Source organism: Equus przewalskii, chromosome 27 (assembly GCF_037783145.1).
Source record: "Equus przewalskii isolate Varuska chromosome 27, EquPr2, whole genome shotgun sequence".
NCBI lineage: Eukaryota > Metazoa > Chordata > Mammalia > Perissodactyla > Equidae > Equus > Equus przewalskii.
Window position 1 is genome coordinate 33,824,924 of NC_091857.1, and position 27,925 is coordinate 33,852,848.

Sequence of the window (27,925 nt, forward strand, 5' to 3'; positions counted from 1 at the left end):
GGCCAATCTTCCTCACCAAAAAAGCATACCCTAAAAAAAAAAAGAATAAATGTTGCTGTGAGAAGAGTTGGGAAATTTAGCTAGTGGGAGTGTTTTTCACCCAAAGGAGAACTGAGCAAGCAAAAAAGGAAGAAGGAGAGGCAGTGCAAACATTCATAAAACAATAACACATTCTTTAATTTTTTTTCTTTAAAATATGATGTTAATGATAGTACTGTTTACCGATGAATCTCTGCTTTGGAACAGAAGTTCTATTTTTAGCTCTCTCTCAAAGGTCAAGAAACCTCTGCTCCCTGTTACATTCTCATTCTGGGGCGAATGCAAATGCCAAGGGCAGATGCAAATGATTTCATTTCTCCGTGGATTGTGGCTGCCTCCCCTTCTCCTGGGAGGTACCGTGCTCGTTGCTGTCACTGGCAACGATTATGCAGAGTACATCTGAAGTGCAATTCTGGCCGAGAGTATGAGGGGAGCGCTCCTGTACCCAATGGCCCACCTTCCCATTTAAAATGCTCCCTTTATAGAAATTATTCCACTTTCCATTGTAATTTGCTTTCATGTCGGTCCATCACCTAGAATAGGAGAGAGCTAAAAGCGCTTTTGACATTTTTAAATGGTTGAAGAAAAACCAAAGAAGGATAATATTTTATGACACGTGAAAATTACAGGTGTCCATATATAAAATTTTATGGAGACATGGCCACGCTCGTTTTTAAACTTACTGCCTGTGGCTGCTTTCGCGCAATGTCGGCAGAGTTGAGCAGTTGTGACAGAGACTGTCACGAAGTCTAAAATGTTTACTACCTGGCCCTTCACAGAAAATATTTTGCCAATCCTCTGCTCTAAAATGCAAGTTCCCTAAGGGCAGGACTGTGTTTTTGTAACTTTGCACGAATGCCAGGCACATGGAAGGTTCTGGAAAATCCTTGCCTGCAGACTGAGTACACCTCAGCCTCAGAGGCCTTGCCTGTGGAGTTTTTACCCTCAGAGAGGCCTCTTAGAAGGCCTCAGAGGCATGGTGGTGTCTGGATTCAGCATCCGCCCTCATCTTCCATCGCTGCAGTGGGTGAGGGTTATATAGTGAGAGACTCTGCTTTATTTATGGATTAGAAGCCTAAGTCAAGGGGTCTCCCTTTCTCCACTCTTCTGAGAGATTCGCTTGTTTCTTTGGCAGAAGGGAGGAGATCTGTGAGCAGAATCAGACATCAGAGGGAAATTTCCCCGAAAGCCGGGAGGGACACTTGCTCCAGGAGTCCACTTCTGGCCTCAGCGAGTCCCCAGTGGACTAGACCTCTTTAAAAAGGGCCACAGGGCTATTTCTACTTGGCAGAGGCTCTTGTGTGATTCGAGACCGAATTCTGGGACATATTTGCCTTTGGATCTCTGCTTGAAACTATCTGTATTTATGTCGGATGGAGTTTATAAGATGCATGGTGAATATTGGATGGGGGAAGAATCCTGTAGTGTAAACAAGCTCTTTTAATCAAACATGTCTTTAATTTACAAATTAAATGGCATGAGAACCTGCATGGGGAAGGCGGGTGCTGCCCTTGGCTCCTGGTAGAGTCCAGATAACATGGCGCCAGGTGACAAGAAAATGCTTCAGAGGGTCGGAGACACATCCAGGAAGTCAGAGCTTGCTGTTTAAAAACCATTTATGTACTCATCCCTTTTATAGAGCACCCACCACGTGCAAGATTGTGCTAATTGTCAGGAATAGAAAGAAAGACATAATCTTTGTCCTCAAAAATGTAGAGTCTGTTGGCAACACCTAGCCATGTGATCAATCAGACACAATACGGTGAGACGTCGCAGAAATTTGTAAAAAGGCAGGGGAAGCAGAGAGCGAGGCCTCTTGAGCTTGCCAAGCAACCAGAAAGATTTCAAGGGGGACAGCGTTGGCAGGGGGACTTAGTGGGTGAGTAGGAGTTATCGGGAAGGGAAACCGGGGAAAATATTCTAGGCAGAGATAATGTCACAGCACATGGGCAGGCCAGAGGCACAATGACCCATGGTGTGTTCAGGAATTTCAGCAGCATATGCATGTAAGGGGGAAAGTGACAGGGCATCTGGACAGGTGGCATGGCTGTGACATGCAAAGAAGATTGGTCTTTATTCCTCAGCTACTCAGAACCTACTGAGAATGTCTGAGCTGGGGAGTGAGGGCATGGGATTTGTGGGTTACAGAGTTTATTCTGACAATTGCGAGGAGGCCAACTGCGGAAACGGGAGTCTACAGTCAGGGAAGCTGGAATGGAAGCAGTGTGAGGCAGGCGGAGGGAGCGGCGGCGTGAACCAGTGCAGTGGCCAAGATGCTGGAGAGGAGAGGATGTTTGGATACCAGAGACAAGCGTGAGATGGAACAGACAAGCTTAACCAGGGCTGCCATATACGGTTGTGCAGATTGTCACTACTTCTAAAGGGTAGAGATTTGTATATTTATTACATGAATTTCCCAGCAGATGGCAGTAGAGTGTCTTGAGGAGGGACGCCTTTTCCTCATTTGCACAAAGTAGCCCTATGGGCAAGCAGCGGTCCAGCGCTTGGGGAACCCTTGGGAGTAAGACTGCAGAGCCCAAGGGAGGGAAGAGCATTAGACGACAGCCAGGTTTCTGACTCGGGCAACTGGGAGCCTAAGTGGTTCCATTCATCAAGGTGGAGGGAGCAGGTATGAATTTAGGACAAGTTATAATTAAGGCACCTGAGAATCAATTAGATGGAGACGTCCAGGACACAGTTAGCTGTCTAGTTCTGGTGCCAAGAGGCAGGGTTGGGTTGTTCTGGGAGGATGTGCAGAAGGAAGTGAGGAGGGCCCTGGATAGAGTCCTGGGAGCCGCTGAGATTTTCAATGGCCACTAGAGGAAGGGAGGCTTGAAGGAGATTGAGAAGGGGTGGCTGGGACTGGTTCCTGGGGTGATCCCCTTGGAAGGAGGGAGAGGCTTCAGGCTGACAAAGACCAGGTTGAATTTTGTGTGTGTGTAATTTTAAATGACTCCAGACTCTTTCTCTAGTGCTTTAGGGACCAATCTGGTCTGTGACCATATAGGATGTCTCACTCATTCCTTCTTCTATTCATTTATTCTGCATGTACATATTTATTCAGTGCCAGGGACTGTTCTGGGAACTGGGAACACAGCAAAGAGCAGGGCAAGGCACAGCTGTCATGGAGCTTGCATTCTAACTGCTAGTAAAGAAGTCAACAAGATAACTGGTGACAAGTTCCACACAGCGTGATGAATGCACGGTGATCGGAGCTGGTGTCTGTCAGGTGGTCAGAGAAGAGCTCCCTCAGCAAGAGCTCCGTGCTCACGATGGAAAGCCTGTGTGGCTGCCGCCTGGTAATCAGGTGGGAAAGTGGTTGGAGCTGAAATCAGACAGGCCAGAAGGGCCTTGTAGGCCATGGCAAGGAATCTGGATTTTCCAAGTGAGTGGGAATCCACTGGAGGGTTTTAAGCACGGGAATGACTTGCTCTGGTCCACATTTATTAAGAGCACCATGACTGCTCTGTGCAAAACGGACTCTGTAGGGTGGTCAAAGTAAAGCTGGGGGACCTGGTTGAACGCCATTGCCTCCACATTATGACGACTTAATCTGGGTGGTAGCCATAGAGGCAGGCATATTTTAGAGGTCATATCTATGGAACTTCTGGATGGTAAGGGAGGGAGGTAAATCAGGGATGCTGCTGCAGTTTTTGATGTAAATCGCTGCGTGGTTGGTAGGACATTCATGAACATGGGAAAAATGGAAAGGGGAACAGATTCTAGGTGATTCTGGAACCTCTAGTTTCTGCTTTGCCCACGTTAGTTGTACAAGCTTGTTGGGCATCTAGATAGGCATGCCAAGTATGCACCTGGATCTTTAGGGAGAGCTCAGGGGAGAGGTTAGGCCTAGAGATAGAAATTAGATGTCACATGCAAAAAAGATGGTAATGAAAGCCAAGAGCCTGGCTGAAATCTCTGAGAGGGAAAATGGAGAATGGGAGTCTGGATGGAATGCGCTCTGAGGATTTGGGGAAAGGAGAAAGAGCTTGCAGAGGAGATGGAAAAGAGCTTTCAGTGGAGGAGGAGGGAAATCAGAAGAAGTGAGGAACGCTGGAGAAGAAAGGCTGGGGAAGGAGGCAAAGTCGTCAACTGTGTTAGTGCAGAGAGGCCAAGTAGGACAGGAATAGATGCGTGGCCTTTGGAGGTGGCAGGATGGACATTGTTGGTGAGTTTCAGTGATGTGCTAGGAATGGAAGCCCATTTGGATGGGAAGCAAAAAAGTGTCAATGGAGATGATCCTCAATTCTTTCTAGAAGTAATGTGGGAAGGAGAGTCGAGAAATGGATGGTACTGGAAAAGGACACGATGCCAAGAGAAGAATAGTTTTGTTTTTGTTTGTTCTTGAAGATGGTAGATATTAGGGAATGTTTTTATGTTGATGGAAATAAACTATTAAGAAAAAAATTGATGATGGAGGAAAGAAAGAAGATGGTGATGCCTAAAAGTTGTTGTGTAGGTTGGAGGATGGGATCCAGACTTGGCCCTGGATTGAACGGGAGGGGAGACAGACAGGGGTTAAAGGCCCAGGTGGGGTGGGAATACGGCCCTGTGAGGATGGCAATGCTCCAGTCTGATTGTTTCCATTTTCTCAATTAAGTGGGAAGCCAGGTTGTTATCTAAGAGGGAGTGTTGTCGGAGGATTGAAGAGAGAGGAGAAAGTGGAAATCATGATTTTGGTGGATGGGAAAATAAACCCACTAAGCATTTAAATTTAAATGCATACTCCTTGGATGCATCCACGGATTTAGTTTCATCATGAGACCCTAGGGTGGGACTTGTGAGAGGTACTGAATTTTTGTCTAACATCTTCTCTGTCTCCTGTCCACTGGGCTGCTGCCTTACCAGGTTATGGATGCTCATTGTTCATGACATCCCTCCTTCCACCTGGCTGAGCATGTATCAGACTGAACTCAAGGGAAGAAATGCCACTGTGTCATTCTACCCTTCAATGTGGCAGTAGAAGACACTTTGCTGACATGGCAACTCAAAGTGCCCTCATCTGGCCTCTTCACTGCCAGGAATGGGCATTTCCAGCCATAGGTGAGGCGTTTGCTAATTCATCTACCAAACATGGGGTGTGACTCTCTGCCCAGATCCCTCCAGCAGTGCAGGCTGTGATGCTGTATTGGAAACATCCTTGCCTTTCCTTGCTCTTGGCCTGATTTGTTGATGGCCAATCAATCTGCCTCATCACATGTAGTCTTGAGCCATCTGTCATTGGCCTAGTGAACGTGACCACTTTCTTCCCCTGGCGTTGGGGGCTGACATGGGGTCTGCAGGTTAGGCTGAACCCACTGAGGTCCCTCTGGGTGAACACAAAGGAATCATGCTGGAAAGACCAGAGAATTGTTTGGAAATCTTTTTTGCCCACGTTGGTCCTTGTGGATTCTTAAGAGCTTCTGCAAGGATCACGGGCCACATGATTTTTGTTCCCCTTGGGTTTTACACTTTTTCCTACTATGCTTGGGGAGACAGAAAATATATACAACCAAGTATCTAAAGCAAATAAAGGACTTTATTACCACTTCAGCTCTCTGAGTTGTACTAAATGTACTTAATTGCAGGCCTGTGTAAACGTAGCCTTAGTCCCCTTGAGCTTCAGTCTTTAGTCTGTCTCCTTGGTGCTCCCTACTGTGTGTTCTTCTCTAATGTCATTACCCATCAGCCCCTCCTTTATCCATCAGCTTTCACAGGTTTCTATCAATATTCATCCTGTACAAAATATGCTTGAGGCAATGTAAAAGGAAATGTATTTTCCTAGAAAATATGCTTTATTAAAAGCTTCTAAGGATGGCCTCAGTGACCAGAGAAAAATGATCACCCTCCTCAAACACAATAAAGGGTCTTGGATATTTTGCATTGAAATAGAAATCCAAACGGGGTTTAATTAAGCTGGTCAAAGCCTAAACCCTTTTGTTACAGTGCTTTCTGACAGGGAGTTCAGAGTTAAAATTGATTCTTCCCTTTTAATGGTAAACTTTATTTTTTCCTCCCCTAAGGGTTTGCAACCTGGCTGTTTGGTTGCACGTTGGGTTATACTTGGCACTGCGCCAGGCCATTTTGGATGGGGTTGGCCCAGAGCGTCAGCTGGCGCTGTCACCGGGTAGGATTGAATTGGTTAGAATCTGAGAGGATGAGCCAGTAGGTGCCCGTTCAAGAGACTCAGTGCCAACTGTTACGCAAGGGCAGCGGCCCCTGCCCGTCTCCTGTGGTCAGGTGAGGTGAGCCTCATGGAGAAGCAGAGGCCAGTGACCAAAAGAGAATATATCATCGAGCCGTAATTGTCAGTGCACTAATGAAATGTAATCAATAACCCGACTTTAAGTGAGCTTTTGTGTGCTACGCCTCCTCTTGAGAGGAACAGGAGCAGACGGATTGGGAAGGTGGGCAGCCCTGACGTGGAATCCTGGCTTTACCACTTCACCACCTGGGTAACCCTGGGCAAGTTACTCTCTCCCCAGCTCCCCACTCAAGAGGCAATCTCCTCGTTTGTTAAATGAGGATGGTACCTACCTTTCAGAATGGTTTTGAGGATTGAAAGTAATCTATGTAAAGCATCTCATAAAGTAATTGGCATCCAATAGACTCCTAAGGAATGATGGATGAGACTATTATGATCCATAGAATTACTGACTCACTCTCTAAATTTATTGAACACTTACTGTGTACCAGCCCCCATGATGAGTGACTTGCATGTATTATCTCACAGAATCTTCTTGTAAATATAAGCATCATTCCCATTTTTCAGAATACAGAAAGAGGTTTGGTGAAGTTAGGGAATGTGACGTGCCCAACCACAAGCAGAGTCAGGAGTGGGGACAGAATTTGAATTCAGCCTGCCTGACCTCAAAGTCTTAACCAGTGAAGACAGGATTTAAAGGAGGGACGAGAAGTTCTGCAAAGTAGCTACCCACAGATTCAGTTCATGGCAAGTCTGGAGCTAGTAGCTGTATACAACTGCCAACTTGTCAAAATGTTAGCATGATATTTTGTACAGGCAAGTAGACTAGATTTCACCTTGGTAATGAACAACCCAAATTTCAGTGGCTTAACCCAACATAAGGTTATTTCTCAGTCATGCTACATGTCGCAAGTGACTTGACAAGGGTCCACTCTTCAAAGCCAGTCAAAGTCCAGGATGACGGAGGTTTCACCATGACATGTGTTTTCCTGAGAACCGTAGAAGAGGGAAGGGAACATCACACTTGAGCTTGTAAAGTTTCCACCAGAGTGATACTAATGGCTAATGCTTATGCTGCTGGGATGAGTGTGTCACATGGCCATGCCCAACAGGAACAGGGAAATGTCATCCTAACATGTGTCTGCAAGGATGGAAGCTGGACCTATTTGGTGAAGAACACTAATGACTACCGCACATTTTAAACCCTGACTTGCAATAAGTTTTTAATTCAATCTGCTGGTTTTCAAAACCACTTGGGTATCTGTGGTAGACTGTACTATTTTGTTCTCAATTATTTATTCCAAGTCTCTGGATAGAATTTGTTTCCCCATTCCATGGACATCAGGCACCACTGTACGACTTGCTATGACTAATAAATGGTGAGCAGAAGTAAGGCATTCTGCCATTTCTGTTTTCTCCCTGCCATGAGAATGGCATGTTCTGCATAGGGCTGCTCCTTCAGTCTGCATCCTGGAGGAAAGAGGATGTGAAAATAGCCACAGCTGACACGTACTGTGAATGAGAAATAAACCTTTGTATTTTAAGCTCTTAGAGTTGTTTGTTACTGCAGCACGACTTAGCCAAAGCAGACTGTGACAGTATCTTTATCATTCTTAGTAAGTAGAGAACAACGGAATTGGCTACATAGAAATTCACCTTTACTGTCCACTTTGTTGAGAAGTAGATCTATACTTTAAAGCAGAAGTATCTATAAGGACTTATTATGTAAGTAAATCATATTCACTTGAGTTAACAGCACAAAAATACATTCTGCAAATTGGGGCATCAACTGATACCTCAGAATTCTTATGGAAAACCCTAGGAGAAGAATTGGGAACATAGAAATATTGTTTTCAAATGCAGTCCTGTCCTCACTGAGCAGTTGCCTTGGAAGACCCGAGAATAATCTATATTCTTGTCTACTTTGGGCAGAAATTATAATGATGAAATGTTACTATCTATAGCAACGCAAAGTCTTGTCTGAGTCCGGTGATCCTCATTAATTCCAGTCCCATCGATTTGCAGTTTATGGTAGGTAACTGGGGCAGAGGCCAGGCTGGCATTTACTCTCGTGTTGTGAGTGTGCATTTCTTCTACTGGCTGTCACAGGTTAGCATTTGCCATTTTGACTCTTTAGAGCGCCTTCGGAGGGGAGTCATTTGTCATTCTATGTGGAGGCACCAGCTGCAAGGTCCCTGGAAACAGTGGAGCCACTCGCTGGGATCGTCCATCCAGAATGCTGAGTTTCCCATCCTCACAAAGCTTTGCTCTCCATCTACTGCCTTCCACCTGTGCAGTCTATGGGGGAAGAAGTAATCTGATCTAGTAGAATGGGGGACGTTGAAAGGTCACCAGTGAGGTAGGTATCATTATTGTTCTCATTTTAGAGAGACAAAACGGAGGCATAGAGAAATTAATTAAGCAAGCCAGGAAGTGTAGCAACTGTGGTTTGAAGCCAGGATGGTTTGATACTATAAATGACACAAGGAATCGTAGTTAAGCTGAGCTATAGCTAAGAGAGATTTCTTTTAAAAAAAGAGGTGTACTAAATAACCAATATAACAAACCATATTTGTAAGTGGGTTGGAGTAGGACAGAGGAGCAAGGCATACTTAACTGGGGAAGAAGCACCTCTGGCTGTTTAGCTATTTAGCAGATGTGTGTGTGTGTGTGTGTGTGTGTGTGTGTGAATAATTTACATGGTTTTCCCCAAAGAGCCTCTTCTGGTCATTAGAAATTGTTGGGCAGAACTGCTTAACTGGTGACAAGCTGTCAGCACTCCTATTACTGAATGCTCTACAAAATAATAAAATTCTATTTGTTTAAGAATATGCTAATTAGAGGCTTCCCACTCTTGGCCACTCATCTCTTAACTTGAATGGTGCAATTTCTTCCCAATACGCGTACTGACTTTAGAATTTGAGCCAAAGCTAACTTTTCGATGCTAGTCCAATTTTCTTCTTGGGTTTGAATTCTACTTGTGTATATCGTGTGACCATCATTGCCCTCTACGGAACACCTGTTTTAGTAGCTCCTCATGGCCATTTGGAGAAGGAAGGGCAAGGGGTTTCCTGGTACTGGTGTTTTAATAATGAAAATGTTCTCATTATTCAGTATTTTGGTCTTTTCAAACACAATAATATATGGTGAACTTGATGCACTGCCTTCTAAATTATGGGACTCTAAATGACTTCTAAATTATGGGAAACATTTAACAGAATTACTGTATTCTTCCTTTTAGAGGGGTGGTGGAAAAGTTTAAAACTGTATGTGTGCTTTATAGCCTCCAGCCTTAGATTGTTAGCACATTTGGTGAACCAGAACACAGTGTCCCCAAACTGCTGAGGATCACAAAATGTTTACCATATTTGGGAAGCAGCTGTCATCAGTTTTCATCCAGCCAATGACACTACTAGGGTATATTATGTTGAGGTGGACATTTTAGAAGGGAGCCTTGAATAAATCACTTGAACCTAATGCTCAAGGAGGAAAGGATAGTTGGAATTCTTGATGTTGATGAGTGGTAGATTTCCATCTAGGAAAAAATTAATTCATGTGTTTTGAATTTTTTTCATTACTCCTCATAGAGATTTGCCAGGAGATTTTCACCCAAGTTCTTAGCATTTCAGATCTCATCAGTTAACTCTCTTCCCAGGCTAGGTAGTTGGAGTTATAACTCTTAAGAGAAAAATAGTAAATCCAGAGATAATGGCTTGCCAATGGAGGGATTAGCAGTAACTTCCCAAAAGGAGAAAATAAGATTTGAAAAATATAATGGCTATGAAATATCATTGCTAGAAACAGTTTAAGAGTACTATAATGCCAACCCTCAACCATTTTACCTGAGAAATGCCACTTTTTCAAACTCTGTGATCTCATGTTCTCCCTTATTATAGTGAAGAGGCATTTTGATTATAGCAAAAACAGGTACTCGGAAATCAGATCTGACAGAACATTATATGTCTTGTAGACAATGCTTACTTAATTTCAATTTCCGAACTATTTTGCAACACATCTCATTTTAATAGATGGTTGTTAAAAATTCATGTGAATGCATAAAGAATTTTAAAGTGAATTGATAACATTGGCGACCAACAGAGAAACCTTAAAGTAAAAGAAGAACTTATGGTGGGAAAAAAGAGAAGACAGCCTGTCCGCACCTTCAACCCGGTCATATTTTTTTGGGTGCATTTCTCTACAGAATCCTCATCAACCAACAGCATTCATGATGCAAAGAGCATGGAACTTGGAGGCTGGACAAGATCATCAGTGGTCTTGGGTTTCAAGTTCCCACTCTGCCAGTGGCTATTTGACCTTAACCAAGTCACTAGTCTTGCTGGGCCTCTATTTCCTCATCTGTAAAGCAAAGGTTGGGTGAAAACTCCTTCAAACTCAGAAATCCTGTGATCTGTGATGTGATTTATGTGACTAAACTCTCTTTGTGTGAATAATGTCATTCTATCAATGGAACCGAGCCTTCCTTTGGTGAAGGACAGTCTGCCTTCTCTTACTTCCGGTCTGATGTACACTCACCCTCTTTCTTGGTAGCTCACAGACATGACTCTTGCAGAGTCAGCTGTCTCCTCATCTATAAAGTGATATCTACTATGTCTTCACTAAGTTGGTTTCCTTCCATCCTCCATTCTATCCAGTTTTCTACGCAGTATTTAAATTTTTCAGAAGTTCTCTTCTTTGATAAAAACTTAAAAGAAAAGAAATAAAACCAAAACAGAGATGGAAGGAACACACAAATTAAGAGGCTTAAAAGAGATCTCAAACAATCACAGTGCGTTAACTTCACCTGGATCCTGATTCAAACAAGCAGATTTGAAAAAAATTAAAAAAGACATTTATGAGACAATTGGAAGTTGGAACACGGTACATATTGGATCTTAAGAAATAATCATTAATTATTTCAGGAGTCATAACGGCGTTGTCGTTATGTTTTAAAAACATTTCTTATCTTTTAAGGACACATACTGAAATATTTGCAAAAAAATGATCTCATGCTGGCGGGTAGTTAGTGAGTGATGTTATAGAGGGAACAAGTTTGGCCGTGAATTGACAATGACAGAAATTGAATGATGGGTATATGGGAGTTAACTGTACTCTTTGGTCTACTCTTGTGTTTTATAGTTTCCTTAAAAAAAACTGTAAAGAAAAAAGGCTTAATGGGGATTCATCCTAATGAGGCACATTTGCTGAGGTGTTAGAAAGAGCTGCTTGTCATAGTTGCATAATCGTTGGGGGTAAATATGGAAGTTCATCAATCAGAAAGGCTATGGTGAGGAGCTGTTGGCAACGGGCCCAGCTCTGTGTAGCTGTCATCTAGCCTCTAGGCCAATTTGCCCTCTATAAATACCAGTCTTTATGAATGCTTTACTATTTTAATGCACATTTGCCACAGCTGCGGAGCATGTTTGTTTACGTAGCTGTGAACCCTTCTGTAAACATCACTGTCTCAAAATTGCCCATATGTCAGGAACATAAAGGGCTCCCTTTAAAAATATATTTGCAAGATGAGACATGGCCAGTTCCCAGATGTCTGAGTGGCTGGTGTCAGAATTTTCTGGGGTTGGATTCATTTTCAAAAATAGAATCGCATGACCGGAGGGTTCTTGAGAGGTCACCATGAGCATCCTTCTGACTCTGGGCAGGACCAGAGAGAAGCCATCCACCAAGGATGTGGGTCTGTCTTTTGTGGGTGTGAGTCTGTCTTTTATGAGGCCAGAGAACTCACTGAGTGAAGGACTGGGGCCAGGACCCGCAAGGCATCAAGGATGGGCAAGAATCATATCCTGCCTTCAAGGAGCTTACCTCCATTTTCTAGAAATGAGCCTGACTCTGAGCAATGTGACAAAGCAGGCTTGCGTGGTGCAGCTGGCATTGGAATATAGTGCGTCAACAGAGCACCAACTGGCTTGTGCTGTGCCTGAGCACCCAGCAGAAGGACCCCGGTGGTCAGCCTACTGCAGGATAGCTCAGCTCTCCAGAAAACACCATGTCGGATCATTGTGTGTCCACACTGTGCACGACAGGAAGAGGGCACCTTGTAGAGATGGCAGTGTGGGGCTCATCCTTGAAAGAGGCCCACTAACTGAGATCACTGATAGTAGTTTAAGGTCAATTAAGACACTTTTGAAAGAAGGGAAGAGTAAGGTGAAGCCATTTTGTGTCAGTTTGCTGTTTCCATGGCTCCTGACTTCCCATCTAGCCCTACAATGAATAATTAGATCCCTGTGAGTTTATTTTACTCAATGTGCATTCTGTCCACTTTTATTTTTTTCCTGCGGTTTTGACTCATTGAAGCATTCTCCCCCAACAAGGGCCTGTTGAATGCCTATAAATCCCAAGTGTGCTTTTCATTGACAACGAAAAAGCATCCTGCTGAAGCTTGGGAGATCAGACGTGCTGAAAGTGCTGAATTGTATGAATCCTATCAGGAAAAGATCAAGACATGTCCAGCTTCTAGGTAAACCCAGAACTTTCTAGAACACTCCTCCCTCTGCTTTCCAGAAATTAAAAAAAAAACTACTTTTTTCTTTTAGAAAATTAATAGTGGTTGCCTTTTCCCAGGAATGAGGTTCGGGGGCGAGGGGAGAGAGGAGGGGTAAGCCTTTTGATTCTTTTTGCTGGCGACTACCCAGTTTTCTGTAAGAAAGCAGTGGAAAGGCCACAGAATGCTCGAGGGAAGTATCACTGTTAATTACCAAGAAAACAATGTTCCTCTTTTTGGAAAGGCTCGCTCATTACAAGCTGTCATCAGAACGACAGGGTCTGCCTCAGGGAGAATTCTCATTCGGGGACATCACAAAGATAATTCTCTTATACCAGATTTGTTTATTTTTTGAGATTGGGCTTTGGTTTGAGGGAACATGAAGCTCCTGCAATTTGAAGCTCGAGTTAACACCAGCAACCAGAGGGTACATCTTCAGAGGCTTTTGCTTCTTGAGCTCAGAGACCCAAAGGTAACGAGGCTTGTCCATTGCCCTCTCTCATGTCCTAGTGGGAGAGTTTATAGTGAGAAATCTAATATTAAAACTGTGTCAGGAGTGGTCAGTTTATGCCTCCAGAGGCTGGATCTCAGTGGCCACCACTAGGGGGATCACCAGAGTCCCTGTGCTCAGCGAAGGTGGGCGAAGTTTCCGGTTTGTGGGAAACCGACAGGGCTCCCTGTTGCAATTGTTCCTCCCCCTCCCCCGTTCCTCCTCTCTTCTTCCTCCCACTCATGCAACTACTGCCTCAGGAGTCCACTCAAAAGTCAGGCTCAAGGTACAGACAGCCCTGTTCACAGGCACTGCACCTATTTAGCATCTCACAATAATTATTCTGTTATTCTTTAAAGCCATTTTAGAATTAGGTCCATATTCCTTTTGTTCTATGGAAAAGAGCATACTCATATCATTGAGTGCCATGCAAAGTTGTTTACTCATATTTTCATTGTTTGCTGCATTTAAAAAACCTATTGCAGGGGCCAGCCCAGTGGCCTAGTGGTTAAGTTTGCGTGCTCTGCTTTGGCAGCCCAGGGTTTGCTGGTTTGGATCCCCAGTGTGGACCTACACACCGCTTATCAAGCCATGCTGTGGCAGGCGTCCCGCATATAAAGTAGAGGAAGATGGGCATGGATGTTAGCTCAGGGCCAACCTTCCTCAGCAAAAAGAGGAGGATTGGCGGCAGGTGTTAGCTCAGGGCTATCTTCCCCCAAAACAAAACAACAAAACAAAACAAACCTATTGCAAAAGTTTCTACCACCATAAGAGAAATCTGTTAGAGGTTATGACCTTACCTTTTGGGTACAGAGACATGAGACCAATGACTTTCATTTGAAGGGATGACTAGGGTCAGGTTACGGGTTGATGAAGAATTTGGGGCCAGGCAGTTGGCCATGTGTTTTCAGGTTACATAAACCAACCCTGAGCCTCAAGTTGAAGACTTCAAAGCACAGGAGGGCGGATTGTATAACTAAAGAGGATCCAAGGCTCACATCAAGAACTCAGAAGAACAGTGAAGAAACTCATGAATTAGGGTTCTGGGTTATACTCCTCCTGTGGGGCACTACTGTTAGCTTAAGTCAGAATTTATGGCTCTGTTTTGTGGAACGTTACAGATTAATGTGGCAGAGCCTGCTTTACTTTTGGGATGTATAACACGTGTCAAGTTCAGATATGAGTGAACACTTCAATAAAAACAGACCATTTCTCTATTCTAAAAACAGATCATCTTCCCTCAAACACACCAATGATTAGCCATTAGCAGCAGGAGGGTCAATAGGGTTTTCAGGGTTTTTTTCTTGCTCGCTAGAGTTATTTACTGGGTCTACAGTATTATGCCCACTTGGGGTTCAGCAGGTAGAGTATGGAGAAGGACAGCAAGTGCTCACTTGACAAAAGAAAAATCAATGCTGTGGGTCTTGCAAATAGCTCCCAAAGAAGGGGTGAAATCGCATTTTTATTAAAGCAATTTGTCAGAGTTCCTTTGAAAGGCTTAACTTCTTCCTTCTGGCTTGGTGATTAATAACCTCAAGTATTTAAATTGAGCAATGTTTTAGAGGTATTCATAAAGTGCTTTAGAGACAGGTCAAATTTTAATTTAATTTAATATTTGGAAATTTAAAATATATTAAGTGGTGTTTTAAAAAAATTGTTTATTAATTTATTTTCCAAAGAACCTTCAAAAAACTAAATGGTTAGACTTCTTGGTGGATATGCTTAAGGTTATAGGACACATAGACATATTGTTTCATGAAGCAAGGGGATGCTGTTAATAGTAGTGAGTGAGATTCAGTTTTCCATATTTTGTCATAAATAAGATCATTGGGTTTAAGTGAGTTTTAAACATCCAGTTTAAAATGAGCATCGATCCCACAGACATCACAGGATAGAGCACACCTTACCTGTGGCTTCCACCATTCCTTCTAGGATGACCACAATTTCCAGTTCCTCCTTGGGTAGCTGGGCCTTGGAGATCTCCCAGAAAGGACTCTGTTGGTTAATTTCGTGGCTGATGATGAGTGGTGACACCAGAAACAGACGGTCATCCCCGGTGTAATAGCCTACGTTGATGTCCGTCTGGTTCAAGGGGATGAACTCCCCCTCCGAGGTCTGTTTGGATTTGATCAGCTTGGCTCTGATGGAGGCCTCCACAATGTGGGAATTCCTAAGATCCCCGACTCGGAACATCAGGCACAGTTTCCCATCCCGCATGGAGATTACCGCGTGGGTGGAAAACACCAGGGTCTCTGCCCTCTTCTTGGGTTGCGATATTTTTACAAACATGCATCCCACCATGAATGCATTGACAATGGACCCCAACACAGATTGGATTAAGAGGAGAATAATTCCTTCTGGGCACTTGTCCGTGATGACCCGGTAGCCATAACCGATGGTGGTTTCTGTCTCTATTGAGAATAAAAAAGCAGAGACAAACCCATTTAGGTTGGTGACACAGGGAGTCCACGAGGGGTCCTCTATGTGGTCCATATCTCCTCGGATGTATGCGATTAGCCACCAGATCATCCCAAAAAAGAGCCACGTCACTGTGTAAACCATGACGAAAATCAACAGGTTGAATCTCCACTTGAGGTCTACTAAGGTGGTGAAGATATCAGTCAGGTAGCGGTAAGTCTCCCTGACGTTGCCATGATGGACGTTGCACTTCCCATCTTTCCGAACGTACCTCTGGATTTTCCTTTTGGTCCGGTCTCGGCTGATGTGTCTTGGCAGGTCATCCCTGGCCTGCTTAGGCAACTTTGGCTGGTGAATGGCCACAGGGCTCTCGACATCCTGATCCATGGAGTCGCCCTCCAGGACGTTAGCTGGTGGTTGGGAGAAAAGAAAAGAAAGAGCGAATGAGATGCTGGATCTTTGGGGACCATGGAAACTGCACTGTGTATGCTATACGGTAGTGAAACCAAATGCCATATGTGTAGCTATAAAGAGAGTAGATGAAGCCATTTTTATTTGGTGTCATCTGGACAGGCTCTAGTTGACTTGGACTCCTGTGCTCTTCTATCTACTTTGTGTAAGTACTTCACCACCCTTCCCACCAGGACAGAGCTTACTGCGGTGAGACTGTTTCCCTGCCAGCAAGCTCTAAGAGGCAGCTCTCAGAGCGAGACGTCTCCCCCCTTTATCTGACGTGCCATGGCACTGGAGAGGCAGTGCAGTCTGGGTGCTCAACCGTTTGCATTCAGACAGTCTTGGTTCTACCACTTAACAATTGTGGGCTCTCGGACGCTATATGTTGTGGACTGAATTGTGACCTCCCCCAAATCCATATGGGGAAGCCCCAACCTCCAATGTGACTGTTTTTGGAGAAAGGGCATTTAAGGAGGTAATTAAGCTTAAATGAGGGCATAAGGGTGGGGCCCTAATCTAACAGAACTAGTGTCCTTACAAGAAGAGAAAGAGACACCAGGGGCATGCACACAGGAGAGGCCACGTGAGGACACAGTGAAAGGTAGCCATCTGTAAGCCAGCAAGGAAGGTCTTCCAGACCAACCAAGGTCACCAGAAACCAACCCTTCTGGCGTCTTGATCTTACACTTCCAGCCCCCAGAACTGTGAGAAAATAAATTTCTGTTAAGCCCCCCAGCCTGTGGTATTTTGTTATGGCAGTCTGAGTAGACAAATACACTATGCAAATTCATTGACCCTCAGTTTCTGCATTTGCAAAATGGCGGCCACGACACCTAATTTGTGGGGTTGTTAAGTGAAACCACATGTGTGATATGTGCCCACGTGCAACAGACAAGTAATCAACATTCCTTTGTAACAAATTTTTTCTTTGCTACTCTCCTCGTATCTGGGGAAAAAATTTTGAGCAAGGTCTTTAAATTGTCAGTCAAATTTCAGAGTTAAAAAAAAATTCTGGTTTTTGTTGGTAAGTGTGTACCCATTATACTCTGTTGGTTGATTCAATGCCAAGGTTAAAAAAATAACCTTGTGGGGCTGGCCCTGTGGCCTATCGGTTAAAGTTTGGCATGCTCCACTTAGGCAGCCCAGGTTCATGGGCTCAGATCCCAGGTGTGGACCTACACCACTCGTCAGCCATGTTGTGGTGGCAACCCACATATGAAATAGAGGAAGATGGGCACAGATGTTAGCTCAGGACAAATCTTCCTCAGCAAAAAAAAAAAAAAAAAAAAGAAAGAAAGAAAGAAAAGAAAAAACCAAACAAACACCAAACAAAAATAACCTTGTGGGGAAATGTTCTCTCTCTTTCTACGTGTTTACACATTTGATTTGGTTTCTGCTTCACCATGTAACATCTGCCATTTTGGCTTGTGGTTGTTTTCTCTCTGATGGCCTTCATGATTAATGCATCGGTGCAATCATTAGTTCATGATGCCTTAGGAAAACTGTCCTACAATCTGAATGCAAAGGGAAATTTGGAACTGATACTGCCGTTAAACACATATACACCGCTGTATGAAATTACTTGTTCAACCAATAACTTTAAGGCTTTCTAAAAGTTTGATAAGCAGTTCCCTCCCCCAGGCTTTCATTCTTTGTGCCTTGACTCTGCCATGCGTTTCTTGTGTGGTAACAATGCTTTCCCCCTGGTTAATGGAGAAATGTAGTTTGCTGAGAAAGCATTTCTCTGAATCAGAAAATAGCTGGGAATGGGTCTGGAGTGGTACCCACTTAACTTATGCATTAACCTTGCTCACGGTTGGTTAGCTTCCTTAAAAATCAGTCCCATAGATCTGTTTTTGTATCTCGGCACAAGGAAGAGACCACATCTGGTCTGTAGAATCTGCTGTTGAGTTTGACAACTTTGACTTTTAGATCATTGCTCTCAATAGCCCTTCGTGTGCAAATGAGAAACTTTCTTTTCCCCCCTTCTTCTTCTTAGAACAGACGCAGGACAGGAGTCAAAGGGAAGCAGCTGAGGCGGGGACAAGATGGAGGTGCGTGGAGTATCTGGATGGAGGTCAAAGGCAGTGTCCCCGCTCATCGCCAGCACTTGCTACAAGGCGGGATATTTTTGGCCCGGAGTGGTCACATCTGAGCTCTCATTGCTAATTTTGCTCTGAGTGGGCGTCTCCAACGATGACTTCATGTGGGACAAACTCAGGGCTCAAACCCTGCCAGGTTGGAGAGGCCTTGTCTGCAGGCTTGGTGTATGGTCTGGCCTTGACCCCGGTGGTAAGCCTGGCGACTGCAAAGCCACCCTGAACCCTTGTCTCTTCCAGTCCTTCAGTGGAAGAAGAAGATTTGTCAGGTTGGCTGCATTTTTACAGTCTTCCGTGATATTCCATACTTAAAACGTCCTGGAGGAAATCTACACTTCCACCCTTCCCAACCCCCCCAACTTGAAGCTGCTTCCCAGCTTTTCTAGCTCAGCAGTCACCTTCCAGCTCCAGGTGTTTGTCCTGAGCTGGAGAAACCTGTCTGAAGGGTTAATGAGAGAGTAGAGTTAAGGCGTCTGGGAAGTCCTGGGAGCCTGCCAGTTGCTCCCCCACGTCAGTTTTTTCCCTTTTTCTAGCTCAGGACTGAAGCACATTTCTGGCCTCCTTCGCATTGGGGGCGGCCATGTGCCGAGTCCTGGCTCATCTGGAGGGGGTGTGCCCTTCCGGGCCAAGGCCTTGGGTAGTGGATGCGCCCCCTGCTATGCCCTTGCCCCTTCTATGGGAAATGACAGAGTCACAAAGCAGAGGCTCTGAGTCCCCAGTTGATGGCAGAGAGCTGCTATCCAACTAGAAACAAGGAAAAAATCATTGTGTTTGAGCCATTACGTATTTTGTGTCTGTTACCAAATTGACCCATATCTCTAATGTTACTGGCAGCAATACCGACAGGAAGAAGCAGAGAGAAGAGTGACTAGGGGGACCAGTGTGGGAAAGAGCAAGGAGAGAGGAGGAGAGTGAAGATGGAGTGTTGAGTTGGTGTCTATAATGAACGAGCAAGTGGGTAATCGAATGCTTCTGTTTGGTGTTGGGGGAGAACGTAAATGCATATGCTATTAAGTGCCTTTTAAATACAAACAAAAATGAAAGTGAACAAAGAAAGCCAAACCTCCTCGGGAGTGTGGTGGGAAGGTGGCCTCAGAGGTGCTCCTGCAGGTGAGGCCGTGGATGCAGGCACAGTGCATCCATGGGAAAACGGGAAGGGGCGCAGAATATGTCACCCCAAATACACCTCTTTGGCATACTGGTTATTTTGAATTAAATGTACTCAAGAAACAGCTGGTGCAAGAAGGACACCTGACCCTCCTTTGTCCTCCTGAGAGCAGGGGATCAATCTCCCGTGTGGCAGCGACCCTCCCTGGACCAGGAGGAGAGAAGGCATCCTCATCAGCAGAGGCAGGGAATTGAGGGCAGAAAAGCCTGTATATAAAACACCTTGTTCACTAACCCACTTCTTCCTAGTCACTTCACCATTACCCATGGCCCAAACCCCTTCGGCTTGCCAATTCTTCAGAATTTAATGTTTCTGTCTAAAAGATACAAAAGCTTCCTGCTCTGGTCACTTCTTTGGGTCTTCATTCTCTTATGAGGGCTCCTGTGTACACGTAAAAATTCAATAAAATTTGTATGCGTTTCTCCTGTTAATCCGTCTTATGTCAGTTTAATTCCTAGGCCCAGCCAGAGACCCAAAGAAGGGAGAGGAGAATTTCTTCCCCTCTAAGATGGGGAGATAAGCCTGGGGGTCCAGCGTAGGAGTGATTGGTGGGGAACAGGCACAGAGTTGAGAGAAACCAACCACAGGACCAATGGCCTGTGAGAGCGCCGCGAGAGAAGAGGCTGAAATAGGAGGCCCAGGGGGCAGGAGGGGCGAGGCCAGGGAGGAGGCGGGGGCAGAAGAGGGAACGGAGCCTCGAGGCTGTGTCCAGAGCGATGGCAGGGAGCCATCCAGGTCTGAGCCGCGAGCAGCCTCAGCATCCGGTTCGCACGCATGCAAGTGCGTGCCGGGGAAATACAGAGGGAGTGTTAAGGATGACTCGGAACGTTTCTTTCTTTCTTGCAATCCCAGGTGTGAATTTGAGGGGGTGATCTGAATTGCATTTGCAAGAGCATTTTGAGCTGCTCAGCAGGGAAGCTGCAGCTGCGGTTGGAAAAGCAGACTTTTCTCCCTATGTTCCTTCACAGCCCGTGGCACAAACAGCTTTCACCACCCTCGACTCCCACGGCCCGCACGCCCTCTGGGGACCTTGCCGTGGAACTCCCGGCCATGCGCATGCGCGTCGGCCACGCAGTCAGACCGTCGCCCCTCTGGTCCTCCAGCATCGTGCACTGGCCTGGACCAGAGATAATGTGGAAGAACTCTCTGCTAACTGGGACGTGCTGGGCAGCTTGCAAGAGGACCGGAGGAGCGGCGCCGAGGATCTTGATGATTTAATTGACTCGAGTTGCTGTTTTGGATTTTGGCTTTGAGTAAATGGAGCCTTTGTGAAAAAGCCAGTTTTTTATTTTCTCCCTATCTGGTTTCTTTTTTCTCTTTTAGAAAGATGATCAGTTTGCATAAAACTAGCGAAAGTGCGAAATAGCCTGGTGTTGAAGTTTAACCTGAAAGAAGAAATAACACATGAAGATTCGCAAGCTGGAAGGGGCCTGGCCCTTGAATCATGTCGTGGAATTTAGGGTGCAGAGCTTGTGGGGCAAGGCTGCCTCTGTGCTGGCCCTGGCCGGTATACTTGTTCTCCTCATGGGAAATTCTTGCATTTTGAATTATATATGAATTTTATGGGTGAAATTACCAGTATCTAAGAAAATGTTCGAAGGATTCTTGGAGAATTTTTAATGTCATGGGAATAACCTAACAGAAAAACAGATCTCAAAAGCACATACAAGGTCAAGGATTGGAAGGAAATGCGTGCAGGTGTTAATAGGGTCCTTCTGGGTGGGGGGGGGGGGTCTTATGGGCACTTTTAATTTTCCTTTTAAACATTCTGATTTTTCCAGATTTTCTTTTTTTTTATTTTTTAAGATTTTATTTTTTTTCCTTTTTCTCCCCAAAGCCCCCCAGTACATAGTTGTATATTCTTAGTTGTGGGTCCTTCTAGTTGTGGCATGTGGGACGCCGCCTCAGCGTGGCTTAATGAGCGGTGCCATGTCCGCGCTCAGGATTCGAACCAACGAAACACTGGGCTGCCTGCAGCAGAGCGCTCGAACTTAACCACTTGGCCACGGGGCCGGCCTCCTCCAAATTTTCTAGAATGCATTTATGTTACTTTTATAATCAGGAAAAAAAAATGTATTTTCAAACAGAATGTTGAAACTCTTCTGGCCTGTGGTTTATGGAATTGAGCACACAAGGAGCTAAATATTTATGAAGTACTTGATCTGAAGGTGTCCCATCCCATATATCCAGCAATTGAGAAACAGACATTTGTTTTACTTTACCTGAATCTGAGAAAATCATAACTAAACCCTGTGGGCCCTTGTGGGGGAGGAGCGGTGGGCATACAGAGCGTCTGTGGGTCTGAGACCACTTGAGGGGCAGGTGTGGAGTAAATTAGAGGCAAGGTTGGCAAACTTTTTCTGTCAAGGGCCAATAGTAAATATCTTAGGCTTTGCAGGCAACATAGGCCTTGGCTGCACTTTTTAGTACCCTTTGAAACGTAAACTTATTCTTAGCTCGTGGGCGGTACAAAAAGAGGCTGCGCGCTGGGTTTAGCTCTCTGGGCGGTGCTTTGCTGGACTCTGGATTGATTAGAAGGATGCAGGTAAGAAGGAGAAATGGGCTAGGTGCTGAATTAAGGGAATAGCCATGAGAGTGAAGAGGTGGCCATGGATTTGGGGCCAAATAAGGCAGAAGTAAAATAATTTGGAGATTAGCGGCTGTGGAGGGGAGTGGGCGGGAGAATGTCTGGGGCATGGCAGGATGCTTGGGAGAAGGAGGGCCAGGGGTGATGGCGGTTTGGGCTGGTGCAGTTTGAAGTGTCTGCAGACACCCAGGTGAGCTCTCCTGTGGGGGATCAGGTGTGTGGGGCCGAACTTAGCAGTGACCTGGACAAGATTCCCAACTTGGAGGTTGTCAATGCAGATGAGCGGAAGTGGTAACTCTGGGGGTGGAGGAAAGTTCCCTGGGAGACTGCAGAGTGAGAAGAGAATAAGAAGACGGAATCCTGGAAAACAGTTACATTAAGAAGTCAGAAGTAGGGGAAGAGCCAGAGGAGGGGCTGAGGAAGGGATGAGAGACATGCGGGGAAGGAGGAGAAGGCTGGGGCAGGAAGCCATGTGGGGCCAGCATCTCAGGGGCAGACAGAGGGGGTGTTATTCGGCCTATGCTGTGGGGCAGCCACATGCTCCCTTGGAAGAAGAGCGATGAGTCTATTCCATATTCCTTGTATCAGAATAACTTCCAAGTGGATTAAGAATTTAAATGCAAAATAATAAAAACTCCAGAAGGGGTAGATATGAGTATTTTTATAGTTCTAAAAGTTGAGAAAGCCTTTCTAACCATGATAGGAATCCAGAAACTATTTTAAAAGGCTGGTATTTTTGTCAACAGAAAAATCTTAAATGTTTGTAGAAAAAGTAAGAAGAAAAACCAGGAAAAATATTTGTAACACATAACATATAGAACCCTGATTTACAGAAGCAGTCAATACCCCCGATAGAGAAAGTGATCAAAGGAAGTGAGTGAGTTCATAAGAGAAGAAATATGCAGAGCTCTTTTTAGCTAAAAAGCCGTGTATTTGGAAATATGGGAAGACTGTTCACTCACAGCAAAGTAAAAGCAGTGCAAATATAAGAACGTTTCTCACCCCAAAGTTGACAAAATTAAAAATAAACAAAAACAGTATGCAGAGTGTGTGTGTTGGGAGAGGCAGGGGAATTGAGAACTCATATGTATTATCAGACGTGTAAACTGGCAGAGTCTTTCTGGAGGGCAGGGTGACGGTAGGTATCTCAATGTAGAAATGAGTAGATGCCTTGGCTTAGCAATTCAGAGTCTAGACATTTATTCTAAGGAAATAATTTCACAAACATTCATCAACTGTATGCAGAGGATGTATTGCAGCCTCTTTTATAATAGGGAAAAATTAGAAATGGCCTAAATGTCTACCAACAGAGCACTGGTTCAACCAGTTGTTACATACAGAATCAATGGAATACTATGCAGTCATTAAAAATGATTTTCCAATATTTTGGGGTCTTCACGTCTTTGTCCAAAGATCACGCTCTTAATGAAGCCTACATTTAACCCCCTTTGGAAAATTGCAATCACGGCTGCCTAGTACTCACATTTTCGCTTTTAACCATTTTTAAGTTGTAATTCTGTACACTTGGTGTTAACTGTATTCAGATTGTTGGGCAGCCATCACCACTATCCATCTCCAGAGCTTTTCCATTTTCCCAAACTAAAACTCTGTGCTCGTTAAACACGAACTCCCCATTTCCTTCCTTCCCCAGCCCTGGCACCCACCGTTCTACTTTCTGTATCTACGAATTTGACTACTCTCCGTACCTCATAGAAGTGGAACCATGTCGTGTTTATCGATTTCGATAAATTTGGGTTATCACATCACTCTCGTGCTATTTAATTCTTCTGTAGCACTTTTCACCTTCCGGCATGAAAGAGGTTATTTGTTATGTTAATTTTTTATGATCCGTTGGCCCCTGTTGTCAGAAGGTAAGTTCCCTGACCTTCTATGTGTGTTTCATTCACTGATGGATCTCACTGATGGAAAAATGCTCGGCACAGAGCAGGCCCCCAGCACCTATTCATTGAATAAATCGGTATGTGTTTGTCGGCGTGACGGTGGTCCATGCCACAGTGTGAGGTGAAAAAGCAGAATAAGAAACGTGTAGTTTACTTTGCATCTATCGCCTTCTTGCAATAACGTGTGTGTTTGTGAATGTGTGTGTGCGTGCGTGTACAATGTCCTCTAAAGTGCTAAGTTTGATCCATCTCTGAGTTGCAAATTTGTGGGTGTTTTTGCTTTCTTTTTCGATTTTTCTATATTTAAATTTTCCCTTAATATGCTTCTATCATCTAAAAAACCAGTAGGAAACATAAAGCTATTTCTGTTTTGAGTAACCAAAACAAATGCTGTATAGAGCTACTGAGCGATGGCCGCTGGGCTTGGCAGCTGGGATTCACTAGTGTGGGTTGAGTAGTGTCTCCCCGCAATTCGTGTCCACCCCAGACCTTTCCCGACTTGCAAAGAGGGCCTCTGCAGATGCAATTACAAGAAGGGTCAAGGTGAGGTCATACTGGACTAGGGTGGGCCCTAAATCCAATGAGGGAATCCTCATAAGAGACAGAAAAGGACACAGAGACACAGAGAAGGCCACGTGATGACAGAGGCAGGCACTGGAGAGATGCTGCCACAAGCCAAGGAAGCCTGGAGCTACCAGGACTGAGAAGCAAGGAGAGATTCTCTTCTAGAGCTTTCAGAGAGAGCACAGCCCTTCCGGCCCACTGATCTCAGACTCCGGCCTCCAGAACTATAAGAGACTACATTTCCGTGGTTTATGCCACCCAGTTTGTGGCAGTCACAGGAAACAAATCCAATTGCTGACTTTGACGAGGATGGTGTCAGCTGAGCAGTGGAGGCTAAGGCCGGATGGCAGTGGGGTGACTAGTGATTGGTCTGAGGTAGGGGATCAGGGAGAGGACATGCAGGCAATGTACTTAAAGACAGAGGGCGCTGGAGGGAGTTGACAGGGTGGGACTCATGGGTGTGTGTGTGTGTGTGTGTGTGTGTGTGATGGCTGTTTATGTGAACTGGGGGCGTTTTGAACACATTTACATGCTAAGAAGAAGCTGAAAGAGAAAGGTTGACCCTGTAAGGAAGGGGCACTGCTGGAGTGAGGTGTTTGATGAAATGGAAATCAATACAAAATACTGTCAAGAACAATATTTTGATGGAGGGTTAGGCAAATACAGAAACCGGAGAAACCTTCCTCCCGAGAAGTAGGTATGACGTGGGGAGGAGGGGAGGAAGACGGGAAGGGAATGTTGGAGACAGCTCTCTCAGGCTTTGTGTCGTGAAGGAGCTTCAAATTGGCTCATTTTCCAGTGTGAATTTCAAGAAAACCGTATTTCAGCAGACTCATTGAATTGGGTCTGCATCTAGCAATGCGAATCCGGAACCCAGCACAACTGCAGATCAGGCAAAGCCTCCCCCATCCTATCTGGTCAAGAAAAGCACATGTAAATGGATATTTATACACCCATGTTCACAGCAGCGCTGTTAACAACAGCGGAAGGGTGGAAACACCCCGAGTGTCTATGGACCGATGAACAGACAAGCAAAATGTGGTTCATACACACGATGGGAGAGTGTTCAGCCTTAGAAAGGAGGGACATTCTGACACGTGCTGCAACATGGATGAACTTTAAGGACGTTATGCTGAGTGAAATAAGCCAGAAACGTAAGGGCGAGTGCTGTATGACTCCACTTATATGAGGCACCCGCAGGAATCAAATTCACAGAGACGGAAAGTAGAATGGAGAGCACCAGGGGCTGGGAGATGGAGGAAGGGGGAGTTCGGGTTTAACGGGTACAGTCTCAGTTTGGGAAGATGAAGAGTCCCGTGGATGGATGGTGGTGATGGTTGCACAACAATATGAATATACTTAATGCTACAGAACTACAGGCTTAAACATGGTGAAAATGGTAAATTTTATGTATGTATATTTTACCACGATAAAAAAGTAAATTGTGTTAAAAAAAGAAGAGCAGATATATTTTCTAAATTAGAGGAGAAGATTAGCTTCTAAAGGGTATTCTTGTCTTCCTTCTGGAAAAGGTTTACAAATAGCAATGGATTGCAGACTCTGATGCTACAGGCTGAGGACAGGGTGGGACGTCCCCGTTCTATTCTTTATGTGTTTTCCGATATATGCTCCTATTTTACCGCCGAGACACAGTTGAGAGACAGCTCAGAGCTGTAGTTACAAGTGGTGCCTAAAGTTCAAATCAATAGCTTCCTTTTGGCCTCTCGCTCTGATGTGCATCTTTCTGCAGAAGCCCTTATCTGAAGATTTCCCTCCTGGGAGACTGGCAGGATGCTTGTCATTTATGTCTGAAGTGAAATGGAAGGTGAACTGGTTTTTATTCGTCCTGTACCTTGAGCTGTTGTGACTGTGGGAGACCATCGTAATCAGAAAGCCAGACTGGGAAGCTCAAAGTCATAGGTGGGTGTGGAAAACAGCTCCCACATTCCCCTGAGAACATGTGACAGCTACTGAAGGGCAAAGACTCCTATTGAAATTTTAGCTTGGGGGGTCCCACAATGTGAACCTAAATTTAGAACGTCTAGTACCCACTGCAAGGTCAGAGGACCAATGTTGCCTGCTCTGCGTGCGGATATGACTTTGTAAAATGTGCGATTTCAATGCTCAAAGGAGAGAAATGACAGGTCACTTTGGACTGGATGAAGGAGACTGACATTCAATACTCTGATTTCTCTTCTCAAAGGATTTCAAGAACCAGAAATTTCGACAGAATCATTAAGAACCTCTCAGGAGCACTGAATATAGTTGTGTAGGTTGTCCACTGCACAAGAGTGCCCAGAGGAGGGGAGCAAGAGGGCTGAAATCTAGTCTGTGCTCTGCCAGACAAACCACGTGCCCTTTCACAGGCCTGAGCCTGCTCAGAGGAAAGGGCACATTTTGAAATTTGCTCAAAGTCACGGTACGGGCTAGCAGCAGTGGTCCAGGAACCGTGGGCCACATTTATTTCATCCTCCTCCTTTTTTTATTACACGTGAAGAAAGTGAGGCCCAAGGAAGCCAACTGACTTGGCAGGAGAGAGCGCTCCGAGACCTTGAATTCCAGTTGAGACTCACCCACCTTCCCTGTTCTCTGAAGCAGTGGCTGCATTGGGCTTTTTCCTCCCTCAGAGACCTTGGACATGGTGGTTTTCTTCTGGGGCAGGAATCTGTTTACTGCTCTTGATGACCCCAGTATGGGTGTGCAGTCAACCAGGTCTGGGGTATCCCTGCTCTGCTGCCCACTAGCCCGGGGGCCTGGAGCACAGCTTCTTCATTTGCAAAACAGTGAAATGCCTACCTTGCTGGGGTGATGGGAGAATTCAATGACAGAACGTGTGTTGGGCAGTGTATCCTGGGGACAAGGTGTGGGGCTTTGGCGGCAGGCAGACCTGGATAGGAATTCTGCTCTTCCACCTCCGATCTGTATGCGTTTGTTCAGGCCACTTCTGCCTCTGAGTCTCAGCTCCCTCCATTGTAAAATGAGGGTAATAAGACCTTCCTTGGAGGGTGACTCTGAGAAAGAAACAAATCATGCAAGTATAGCGCCTGGTGCATGGCGGGCTTTGAACAAATGGCAGCAGTTATGATAGTGTCTGGGTCGAAGAAGGTACACAGTTTGTAGCTATAATAATCACTATTTTTATAACCTCAGCATTGTGTCCTGGAAACCGTGGGAAATTCAGAAGCAATCTAAGACACAGATGGGTAGACCCATCTGGAAGCTGAGAGCCTGCTTGGTAACACAGGACCTGCATACGGTCCTATATCAACTTGCAGTTGCATTCCACATTGTGGACAAAGACCAAGAATGTTCTAGCATGTCAGAGACAGAGGTTGGCAGTGCCTTGACTGATTGTCAAAGGCATTACGAAGGAGGTGGGAAGTGGTTGTATCCTTGAAGTGTGAAAGGCAGAAAGCCAACCCTCACTGACCGTCTACTGTGTGCCAAGTTCTGGGCCAGCACAACAGCCCACAGGGGAAGTGTTGACCCAGCTCGCAGATGAGGCAATGGAGGTCTGTGGGGTCGA

At 45.1% G+C, this 27,925-nt stretch overlaps 1 protein-coding gene across 2 annotated transcripts in view; it reads right to left on the reverse strand.

Moving 5' to 3' along the window:
* KCNJ6 (potassium inwardly rectifying channel subfamily J member 6) overlaps positions 1 to 27,925 on the reverse strand; it is a 266,643-nt gene that overhangs the window by 66,102 nt on the left and 172,616 nt on the right. For both annotated transcript variants that reach the window (XM_070597901.1, XM_070597902.1), the window contains exon 3: positions 15,117 to 16,037. In XM_070597901.1, the coding sequence (XP_070454002.1) occupies positions 15,117 to 16,037 (921 nt within the window). The remainder of the gene's footprint in view (positions 1 to 15,116; positions 16,038 to 27,925) is intronic.